The sequence below is a fragment of the Monodelphis domestica genome, chromosome 1 (genome assembly GCF_027887165.1).
Source record: "Monodelphis domestica isolate mMonDom1 chromosome 1, mMonDom1.pri, whole genome shotgun sequence".
In the NCBI taxonomy this organism is placed as follows: Eukaryota; Metazoa; Chordata; class Mammalia; order Didelphimorphia; family Didelphidae; genus Monodelphis; species Monodelphis domestica.
Window position 1 is genome coordinate 530,983,733 of NC_077227.1, and position 11,949 is coordinate 530,995,681.

The 11,949-nt window shown below is 37.7% G+C and overlaps 1 protein-coding gene across 6 annotated transcripts in view; it reads right to left on the minus strand.

The window, feature by feature from the left end:
• The window catches only part of EIF2AK2 (eukaryotic translation initiation factor 2 alpha kinase 2), a 67,163-nt gene extending 55,495 nt beyond the window's left edge, over window positions 1–11,668 (minus strand). The window contains exons 1-4 of one of the 6 annotated variants that reach the window (XM_007476090.3): window positions 11,384–11,668; window positions 10,489–10,534; window positions 7,367–7,517; window positions 2,974–3,088 (exon numbers count right to left, since the gene is read on the minus strand). In XM_007476090.3, coding sequence (XP_007476152.1) covers window positions 2,974–3,088; window positions 7,367–7,485 — 234 coding nt within the window. In that variant the 5' untranslated portion in view covers window positions 7,486–7,517; window positions 10,489–10,534; window positions 11,384–11,668. Of the gene's footprint in view, window positions 1–2,973; window positions 3,089–7,366; window positions 7,518–10,488; window positions 10,535–10,731 lie in introns of all 6 variants that reach the window. The other 5 variants (XM_007476093.2, XM_007476091.2, XM_056813275.1 and 2 more) reach the window with 5 other exon arrangements.
• Window positions 11,669–11,949: the final 281 nt, after the last annotated feature.

Sequence of the window (11,949 nt, forward strand, 5' to 3'; positions counted from 1 at the left end):
AATGTAAACTCAAGAATCCAGAGAAATCTAGACAAGTAAATTTATTTGAGTAATTGGAAAAAATCTATCTGTCTGATGTAAGACTAACATCCTAATAAAGGGAAAATCAATAAACATTTCTTCAGAACCTCACTATCTTCAAAAAATATTGAGTCAAGTAAGAAAAACAGAAGCCCCAAGGAGTGCATTGGTTCTATTCTGAGAGTTTGATAAGGGCAAAAAGAAAGGAGGGAAAAAGAAAAAAACTAGTGTATAGAAATGAGGGAAAGGGTGGTACAGATACTGAGTTCTTACTCCAAAAGCTTGAATCTTTGGATTTATCAAACACTAGCTTACTATGATCATTTACTATTGTGTAATGTGTACCTAATCTATTCCAATTATTCACCACTCTATTTCTTAGGCAGTATTAAATTGTTTTGATACCACTTAGAAATATAATTGAAATCTGAAAGTGAGCGTTAATTTTTTTCATTGATTCCTTGATATTCCTGATCTTTTGCTTTTCCAGATGAATTTTGTTACTAATTTTCTAGCTCTACTAAAGAATTATTTGGTAGTTTGATTAGGCTAGCACTGAATAAGTAAATTAACTTAGTCATAATTGTCATTTTTATTATATTGGCTCAGCCTACTCATGAGCAATTAACATTTCTCCAATTGCTTAGATGTCTTTAGTTATTAGAAAAGTATTTTGTAATTATGTTCATACATGGTTTGTTCTGGCAGGTAGATTCCCCAGTGTTTTATGTTATCTGCAGTTAATTTAAATGGATTTCTCTATCTCTTCCTGCTGGATCTTGTTGATTGTATATAGAAATTGTGGTGATTTATGTGGATTTATTTTATATCCCGCAACTTTGCTGAAATTGTTAATTGTTTCAACTGGATTTTGGTTGATTCTCTAGGGTTTCCTAAGTGTACCACCATATCATTTGCAAGGAATGATAGCTTTGTTTCCTCACTGCTCATTTTTATTTCTTCATTTTTTCTTCCCTTATTGTTATAGCTAGCTTTGCTAGTACAATAATGAATAAAAGTGGTGACGATGGACATTCTTGCTTTACTCCTAACCTTACTGGGAAGCCTTTGGTTTTATTCCCATTACAGATAATACTTGCTCTTGGTTTTAATTTCTTTTTTCTTTTTTTTTTAATAAACCCTTACCTTCCGCCTTCAAGTCAATACTGTGTATTGGCTCCAAGGCAGAAGAGTGGTAAGGGCTAGGCAATGGGGGTCAAGTGACTTGCCCAGGGTCACACAGCTGGGAAGTGTCTGAGGCCAGATATGAACCTAGGACCTCCTGACTCTAGGCCTGGCTCTCAATCCACTGACTTACCCAGCTGCCCCTCTTGCTCTTGGTTTTAGACAGCTACTACTTATCATTTTAAGAAAAGCTCCATTGATTAATATGCATTCTAATGTTTTTAATGGGAATGGATATTGTATTTTGCCAAAAGCTTTTCCTGCATCTATTGATATAATAATATGATTTTTGTTGTTATTGTTATAGTCACTTATGCTGAAAGTTTTCCTAGTGTGACAGAGGCTGGCACATAAGTAAAGTGCCAGGCTGAAGAGTGTGTGGAGCTGATCACCATGACGGGGGAGGGGGCTGAGGATATTGGAATCTGGAGGAGGAGAAGATTCAGGCTAGGAGAGGAGTTGGACTCTCAGTGGGGAAAAGCTGGAGAGAGAAAGTGGAATAAGATTTTCTCCTGAGGGTTGCCCATTTTTTCCTGCTTGTGACTGGAAATCTTTCCCCACCCCCACCCCCACCCCCAACACTTCCCAATTGAAGGGACCCAGAGAAGAGAAACCTGAGACAGGCATTTTGAATCTCTGTCAGACTCTACCTCAGCTCCTGTTGCCCTGGGTCTGAACTGTGGCCAAGGGGCCAAACTCAGGATCAGTCAACCTGACGTCCTCTCAGGGGGCTCAGGCTACAAAAGCCTGAGTTCCTCCCAAACTCAAGGAGGGAGGGAAAAGGGTTTTAGATAGATAGGAACCCCCCCTTTTCCCACTTTCCTTTCCCATTCTTTCCCTGCCAATTATTCCTTTGTCAAAAAAATCAAATCCTGATTGATTTGATATTAAAATAGTTATCTTTTCCCCAAACTGTAAATTAAGTGTGAGTGAACAGATCAAGGGGAGACTCTTTGGTCTTAAGTAGTGGAGAGAGGACAAGAGAGACAAGAATAAATCTGGGAGAGCAGCCATACTTAAGGAGGGAAAACATAAAGGGGGAAAATCTTCAAACCCCCTCTCCCCTCTCTGAGCCAACCCTAAACATCAGCTGTCTCCCCTGAACCTTGATTTGAGAAGGGAGGTCTCCACTTTTATCTCTCTTTTGAAACTGGAAGACCAAACCCTTCAACTTCAACAGCATTGAACTAGCCCCAAATTCCTGATATAAATACCAGCTGGTCATTCTGTATGATTGTTGATATATAGTGCTGTAATCATAAAAAAAGAGGTTTTCCCCTTGGGATACATCTATGGATAGATTTCAAGTAATCTGTGAACTCAGAAAAATAAATTACTTCTTCATTTTCACTATCTTCTAAATTAAAATAGGCCTTTCTTTAAATTATTTTTAAAATCATTCCGAGAAAAGGTTCATAACACAAAAAGAACCCCCAATTAAAGAAAAAGCTATTTCAACTGTCAACAAGTTCTCTCATACTAAAAGGGGAGACCCTACTATTAATCCTTAATAGAGTCTGGTTTGCTTAGTTTCCTTCCCATTGAAATTAAAATTTAAATCATTTAAATGGACTCTAGCTCTAGCTACATTTCTATTTTTTTACATTTGGTTAAATACTTTCTTAAGTTATTTTAGAGGCAGAGATTTAGAAACTCACAAGAAGATGAGAAACTGTCCTCTACATGGATATTTTTCCTCACAGGAAAATTGTAAAATACATTGGAAAGAAAACAATTTTTACCCAAAAAAAAATTGAAATGGCTCACCTTTTTTTCTAGCTTGTCAAGAGCTAGCCTGGCAGCCTCATTTTTTGCTTCTTTTTTTGATTTGCCTTTACCTTCTGGAAATTCTGTGTCTCCTATTATAACCTTGATGGTAAACCTAAGAGTAAGAAAAAAAAGTTCACATTTTTTTTCACAATTGAAGCTTCTTTTAAAGGTCATCTTAGAGTTTTTTCAATTCACTCCTTGTCTCTATGTGCTCTACTAGAGATTATGTCGGCATGTTGAAAAGAACATTGGTTTTGCCAGAAAAATATAGTAAAATAAGTATGAACTGATACAGAGTGATCTAAGCAGAACCAAGAGAACAATATCCACAAAGATTCTTGCAATATAAATTATCACCAAAAGCAAACTGAACCATGAATGATGGAAAAACTAACTGAAGTCTTTGAGAAGAAATATAACCTATCTCCTCCCTCACAGCAGAGAGGTGGAGTATTACTAGGAAAGAATACAGTATATGTTATCAAGAATGAGGTCTATGTAAAAGATGGTACTGCTTAGTTGTTTTACTTTGTCATGTTGGAAGGTTCAATCTAGAGATGGTGATGGAAAGAAGATTATAGGTTCATAGATTTAAAACTGGAAGGGACCTTAGAAATGATATAACCCAATTATTTGTTTATTACAGATGAAAACCAAGGTGATAGAGGAATAATCCAGGAGCTTTGAATGACAGAGACAGGAAGAAATGCAAAGGTTTCCATCCACAGCCGGGATGAATTCTGAGGGAAGAGGAGATTCCAGGGGCAAGGCAGTTAATCTCTCTCTCTCTCTGAATTGAGACAGCAAAGGAGAAGGTCATACTGGAGACTAGATCCTGAGCAAAAGTTCTCATCCTTCCCTGAACCTGTTCATCATCTTCCCCAAACCCCAACAAATAGTGGCAGAAACCTGAAGAAAAGAAGCAGCCCTAAAGAAGAAAATCCCTTCACAACCTCTTTATACCCTGGATTTGAACATTGTTCTACTGTGACAAAAGCTAGGGTCCAACAATCTGAACCTCTCTGAGTCTCAGGCTACCAAGCCCAAGTCTCTCAACCATTTGGGACGGGGGAAAGATCTAGATAAATAGGGATCTCCCTCACCCTCTTTCCTCTAGACCCCAACCTGTCAGCCATCTTTTAGTTTTGCTCCTTGTCCTTAATACCTTAGAATAAAAGTTGTTATCTATCTTTCAACTGACTCCAGTGTGAGTGAAGTAAATAGTTACAGCTGAAGGGGGGAGAAAACTGATTTCTCTCTCTTCCCCAAAGGAAGAAATTCATTTTCAAGAATAGTTAATAGAAGGGAGTAAAAGGCAGGTTTAGTGAAGAGACATAACTGGAGTTACAAGACTTATTATTACTCTACTTTATTCAAATCATCAAAAAAAAATGAAATCAGTAGATTTTAACCCAATGTGCTCATCCTCTCCCAATGAATGCAACAATATACCCTCCATATCTATGAAGGAGATAAAACAGACATATTTCTCCAGGAATCTGGAGATATCAGGATTTTTGCCCAGCTCTTAACTCCTTATTACCATAACCTTGCTCAGAGTAAAGATCAGGCACTCTTAACTTAGGGTCCATGAACTTATTTTTTAAATATTGTGATAAATGTCAATATAATTGTGGTCTTTTTCAGTTCTCTGTATTTTATTTTATGAATTTTAAAATGTTTTTTTCCTAAGGAGTCCAAAGGCTCCACCAGATTATTTGTCTTCATTTCTCCCTAAAACTTGATTGCAAAAAAAAAATTATGTTCTCTAAAGGGAAAATTGTCAAGTAACAAGAAAACAATTAATTAGATTCTGAACAAGATGAATAAAAACAGATTCCTCGTTAACACCTGACTAGTAACAATCAGAATTTCCAGTTCACAGAATGAGGGTCTCAGATTTAGAAGGGACTTCAGAAAAAAACCTGACCCAATCTATACCTGAGTAAAATTTCCCTTCATGAAATATCCCAGTCATCTCCATACCATGCCTTCTCAATCACTTCTAAATGTCATGCAACTTGCGATTGTCCTCCCACAATGCAGCATCCAGAACTGAACATAATATTTCAAATATAGTGTAAACAGGACAGAGTATAGTGGGACTATCAACTGCTTTGCCTGTTTACCAGACTCCTCTTAATGAAGTCCAAAATTGCAGTAGCTTTTTTGGGGGGGCCACATCATACTGCTAACTCAATGAGCTTGCAGTCCACTAAAATCTCTAGATCTTTTTTAGATGATCTTCTGGGTAGCCATGCCTACATTTTCTTACTCTTATGAAGTTGATTAGTCTTTTATATTTTATTTTGATATTTTTATTTTTTATATTTATCTTTACCAAATTTCTTGATTGATTCATCCTATTCTAAGCTTCTGAAATTTAAAAAAACTATCATCTCTACTAAAAATATATTCCAATTCTGTGTCATGTGCAAGTTTTGAAAGCATGGCATTTCTGTCTTTGTCCAAGTCATTGATAAAATGTGATAGTTGACAGTGCCAAAGGCAGGTCCCTGAGGTACCCAACTATAGATCCTTCTATGGTGACACTGAGCCATTAAAACCTACTTTGGGGGGTTGATCACTCACTGGGTTATAAATGCATCTGATGTTATTATCATATAACTAACATCTCTCTATTTTGTCCACAATATCATATGAGAAAAATTTTAAAATACTTTCCTGCTATACTCAAAGGGGTCAAGGTCAGAGGAAAAGAACCCAAATATTCAAGGAAATTTATAGCAATCCTTTTTGTTGTAGCAAAGAATTAGAAATTAAAATAGGTGCTTATCAGCTTGGAAAGGCTAAACAAATCATGAAATATGGATGTAATGGAATATTATTATGCCATAAGAGATGACAAATAGAACACCTTCAAAAAACATAGAAAGACTTGTAGGAACCAATACATAGTGAATTGAGCAAAATTTGAACAATTTATATAATGACCACAATGATGTAAATGAAAACAACTCTGTAAGACATAAATTCCAATCAAAGCAGTGATCAGGAATGACTTCAAAAGATTAGTAATGAAAAATCCCTTCCTCCTCTCAGTTGAGAGGTGATGTCCTAGAGATGCAGAATGAGATGAGTTTTCAAATGTATCCAATGTGTTGACTTGTTTTGCTTAACTACATATTTTTGTTATATCTGTAGTTATATGGCAGGACTTCTCCTGTCTATACCTTTCCCTTATGGCCTACCAAGTTAGTAACTTTCAAAAACAGAATCATTAATTTAACATGACTTGTTCTTAATGAAGTCATGCTATCACTGCTTTCATTTGTAGATTTTTCACAAGCAATTCCTTTAATACTTTATAGAATTTTGCCAGAAATTAAAATCAAATTCATTAGCTAACAGTGGGAACTGCTACATTCTCTTCCCTTTTTTGAAAATTGGGGTAATATCTTCCTTTCTTTAGTCCTCCAACATCTCTCTTCTTCATGATTTTTTTTAACCCAGACATTTGATTTCACTGGAGCATTAAACTCTTTTCAACTTATGGTCTTAGAAATTTGCCTAGATCATTCAGAGGCTATTTTATTTGCCTGGGATCATTTGCCTGGGATCAACCAGCCTATATGAGAAGTAGAATTTGAACTCAGATCTACTTGATTCTAAGGCCAGGTATCTATCCACTATCCCATGCTACCTCTCCTCATTATGTATTAACAACAAGGAACAATGAAGCTGCATAAAATTACAGAGACATGCTCAACGCCTTAGGTATATCAATTTGATAGCTAAATAAAGCAGGACTGGAGAGGAGAGAGACTTCCGACAAGGAAACCAAGGAGGTGGCAATTGCAGTAGTCCAGGTGTTGGGGGATAAGGACATTAAATTAGCATGGTGGATCTTGAAGAGAAAGAAATGGGTGGCTATCCAAGGTGTAGAGAGAGAACTGAAACAACTTGGCAAATTCTTAATTGTAGTGGGGCTGGTGGGGTAAAGGAGAGAAAAGAGTTGAAGACAATTCCAAGGTCATGAACATAGATGAGGAAATATGGGGGAGCCTGTGCCAGAAGTAAGGAAGTTGGAGAAAATATAATAAGGCTTGTTTTAAACATATTGATTTGACATGCCTGTCACACAGCACTTAATAAATGTTTGTTTGTTGACTTACTATAAAAAATCAAGATGGACATGTCCAAAAGAAATTCTGAAGTGAAGATAGATGAGTACTTGATATATAGCTTTAGGAGTATCCTCAATAGAATTAATAACTTATCCATTGAGTCAAGGTATAGAGAAAGAAAAGGAGATTCAAGACAGAGCCCATAATCTGAAAGCATCATTCTTTTTTTAAATGTAGAAGTTTTGTTAATAAAAATTATAATTTTTTATTTCATAGTGAGATGCTATTTTAAAGTAACTTACTCCAAATTATGAGGGGGTCCTTTCACTGCAATTTCTTTATAATTAAACGTCAAGAGATTCTTCTGGCAATACTCATTTAGTTTTGAAGAGTGGAGACCTGGTTGAAGACTGCTAGCCATTCTTCTCAGTGTACTTAAAATGGAATTGAAATCTGAAAGAAGTAATTTTCACAGAAACATTTGGTCTGATTTTCTCAATTTACTTTTCTACCTTAAAAAAAAACCCAAAAACCCTCTGTCTTATAATCAATATTAAGTATCAGTTCTAAGGCAGAAGAGTGGCAAGGGCTAGGCAATACAGGTTAAATGACTTGTTCAGGGTCACACAGGCATGAAATGTCTAAAATTATTCCTGTCTCCAGGCCTGGTTCTCTATCCATTAAGCCTCCTAGTTGCCCCTTTAATCTACTTTTGAAGTTGGAGGAAAGCAAGGAAAAAACTCTCCATGATTCCTCTGGGATAAATTCTTCCAATTCTTTAGAAAACTTCATAATTCAATAACTTCAGAGTTGAAAGGGACGCTGAACTCATTTTATAGATGAGGATGCAGTCAATGAGGTTAAATGACTTGCCCAGGGTCATATAACTAATGAGTGTCTGAGGGAAAATTCAAGTCCAGGCATTGTTGACTCTAAGCCTTACATATTAGATACTATACTACAATGCTTCAAACTTCCATGGATTTATGAAAGTTCAACTTTTAATCCACAGGTTGTAGAAAGATTTATTTGCCTAAGCCTCTCATTTTTGAAACTCATTAAGACAACTCATCGGAATATATACTTTTTTAAATCTCTTGACTCAGTTTCTGTAATAAACTACTTCACAACAAAAAGTCTCTTGAATTCAGGACAGGAAAGTTAAGGCAAAATTCATGCAAAAGGGCATAACTTTAAATTGGAAGGAACCTTAGAAATCATTTATTTTCATCCTCCTTCCCCAGTTTCATAGATGAGGAAATGAGGCCCCAGGGAGGTTGTGAATTGCTTTTGGTCACAGAACCAACATCAAAACCAGAATTGAAACTCAGGTCTCCCAATTCCCTGTGCTTCTAGTCATAGAAGTGACTAAATTTATACAGACTTATATTTTCTTTTTTAAGTCTGGATCTCTGATTTTATCCAGAAAATTAATTTCCTCTACCAATGTAATCCAGCAACTGTGGTTCTATTTGCAGTCTTAGAGCAGGGGTTTGTAACCTTTTTCTGTGTCATGGACCCCTCTGCTAGGCTGGGGTCTGTCTATGGACATCTTCTAAGAATCATGTTTTTAAATGCATAAGATATGGCATAGGATTACTATGGAAACAAATTATGTTGAAATAGTTGTCCATTTTTTTAAAAACATCAGTGCATGAACCCCAGAAGTTGACCGAAAACTGAGAGGTTCCATGAAAAGAAAGAGATGCAACTTGAACCAATCTGACTCCAAGACTGCCTTCCTATTCACCATCATGTGATACTTTTTAGTATATCTCCCTACTAGTAAGTGATTAGTAATAATCCTTAACCTGCCATCACATGTCAGTGCTCCTAAGGGAATCTCTACCTTGAAGACTATGCCCAATTACTTAAGAGCTCAATTTTAAGTGACAAATAACAGATTCCAGAATATTCCTTTCCTACTCAAGATCCCTGAATTCTGAATCAGAAACCCTGAATTTTGAGACCTGGTTCTGATATAAGCACACTGACTAGTGATATAACTTCAGGTTAAGTCATTTAATCTCTTTCTGCCTTAGTTTCTCCATAAGCATTTCTATTAAGCACCTGCTATGTGCCAAGCATTATGCTAAGCACTTTATAAATATTGACTCATTTAATCCCCACAACAACCCAGGGAGGTAGGTGCTCTTATTATCCTCATTTTACAGATGAGTAAACTGAGTCAGAGGCTACGTGACGTGCCCAAGGCCCTACAGCTAAAAAGTCTCAGAATAAGGATTTGACTTAAGGTCTTTGACTGCAGGCCCAGAGTTCTATCTTAGCTAACATATTAATGGAATAACTTATCCAGTAGGGTTATTATGAGAAAGGTACTATATAAATTTTAACTTGTAGTATAAATGTAGAATATTTTATTTATTTTGAACTGTACTTGTGATGTCATTGGAATATTTTTATTAACCCCATTTTACAAATGGGGAAGTGAGGCAGGTAGCAGTTTAGTGACTTGCCCTGGGACAAATAGATAGTAGTGTCTAAGGTCAGATTTATACTCAGGTCTTCCTGATTCCAAGTCAAGTATTCTATCCACTGTACAGCCTAGTTGCCTCTCTGAAACATCAAAACAAATTAAAATAGTGATATTAATGGAGGGAGGGGAGTTGGGGGGAGAATCAAATGCTTGCAAAAGTTCTCACAAGTTCAGGAATCCTCCAGATTCCTTTAGAAATATAGTAACCTGAATCAATGAACCTGTCTGAACTTTCCAGGAAATATATTTTATTTTTATATTAATCTGCTCTGTACTTTTAGAACCCCCCCCCAAGTTACTTTCCATCTACTATGGATATACACTGAATGTACCTATTTAGAATGTAAGCTCCCTGTGGCCAAGAACTGTTTTTACCTTTCTCTGTATCTTTAGCACAGTGCCTGTCACATAGAAATCAGTGAACAAATGATGGTTAACTTAATAATTATTTGTCATTTGCCTAAAACTAACATTATCGAATGAAATATTTTATAGAAGAAATCAGATCATATTTTTATTTGTACATTGGTCACAACCCATGATTTCAACAAGACAAGGAACTTCCCAATAAAAAAGCTGAGGCCAAATATGTTATAGGGAAAATCTGACCTGGTCAAATATTTTATAGGAAAAAGAATCTAACCAGTTTAAAACATGAAATGGAAAATTCACAGAGATATTATAATGTATCTATGATAATATAGTTTATGACAATGAGAGGGATAAACTCTGAAAATCTTCATTTTGAAGTTTCTTTTTTGGTCTTTGTAAATGCAGAGCCTAGCACAAATGCTTGGCACACAATAGGTGCTTAATAAATGCTTGTTAAATTGAATCAAAAACCTGCAGATGGATAAATGGTCCTACATTCTCTAAAACTAAAAAAAAATTGCAAAGAAGTTCACTGAAAAAAATCTGTTTACTCACATTTTATTCAAAGTATCTGACAAGAAGTTAGCAGGTAGATTCTCCCCTGCAATGAAAAATATGAGCAATCATCTCAGATTCTTCAGGATCAGAATTATCAGATTACTCGAGCTTCCCCGGTTCTCTTCTTTCTGACATCCCTGGTTTGAGTCCCTTCAGTGTTAATTCATTTGTTTTTCCATTAAACACACAACTATTGGTTACCTTCTCTAACCAAAAACATCAAAATAAAACAAAACTTACCTGGGAAAAAAGTGAGTTTGGGGGTTTGTCCAGGGTTTAATTATTCCTGCTCCCTCTTCACCACCCTTCAGCACGAATGGACCATGAAAAGTAAGTTTCCCTTTCCTTTTTCAGTTTCATTTCTTCCTACAACCCTCATTCCTTTCCCAAATAGCTAGGCACTGTGAGGCAGCCGTCCCTGATGAGAGACTACAAGTGGAAAGGAGTCTAGACGTGGACTAGTCCAATTCCCATATCAGAGATGGAAAAATAGAGGCCCAGGGAAGCAAAGTGACTTATCCAACGACTCACTCGGACACTAAGTGACAGGGCGATGATTATCCCGTGCTCCGACACTGCGTCATCTCCTGGGGAGGGGGGGGGGGGGGATTGCGCTTTTCCCAGAGGTCTGCTCTCGGAGCTCAGTGCCTCCAGGCTCTTCATCTTCAGGGCTGCCAGGAGCCCAGGGTCATGTAGTCCAACGGGAAACAACCCCCCGCTAGAATTGTTAGACTTCCCACTTCCCGCTGCCCACACTGACACACGCACATGCGCGCCATAGATCCTCTGACCACTGTCCCACACCGTCTACCTGAATTTGGACGACGAACTCGAGGAGCACAGACCCTCTCTCCCAAGCCCCAGAGCTGCCCAGAGATAGCCAGGAACTCACCTCCAGCACGGCTGCTGCGAAAGAGCAGCCAGCCCAGAAACCGTCTCAGTGTACTTCATTCTCAGTTTCGATTTCTGCCCAGACTCCGCCCCGGTAGGGACCGCTCCTGCCCCACCCCACTCCCCATATACAAGGGGCACCCCTAGGGCGATCCCCTCCTCATTCCGCTTCGGTAGCCCCTAGTCACCATTGGGCACTGTCTGCGGCACCTTGGAGGCTGCGCGGCTGTTTTTTGCCCCAGCCTCTTCTGTTCCTGGTGCACCGGGACACAAATTTGTTTAGGACTCAGATAATTATGGGAATCCTACAGACAGCCCAGAAGTGGAAAATAGTTTGGGAAACAGACATTTAAGTGCAATGTGGGCATCCACTCTTCTCCTCCACCCACCCTCCCAATCTCCCTCCTGAGGCCTGGAATTCTCGCGTTTTTGTCCAGCACAATGCTTGGCACTTGCTAAAGACTTATTTATACATGTTTGTTAAATTGAATGGCAACACCACAAATGGAGAAGAAGGAATGGGTCCCAGTTCTCTAATCTTTTGAGGGGTGGAGGTGCGGGAAGACC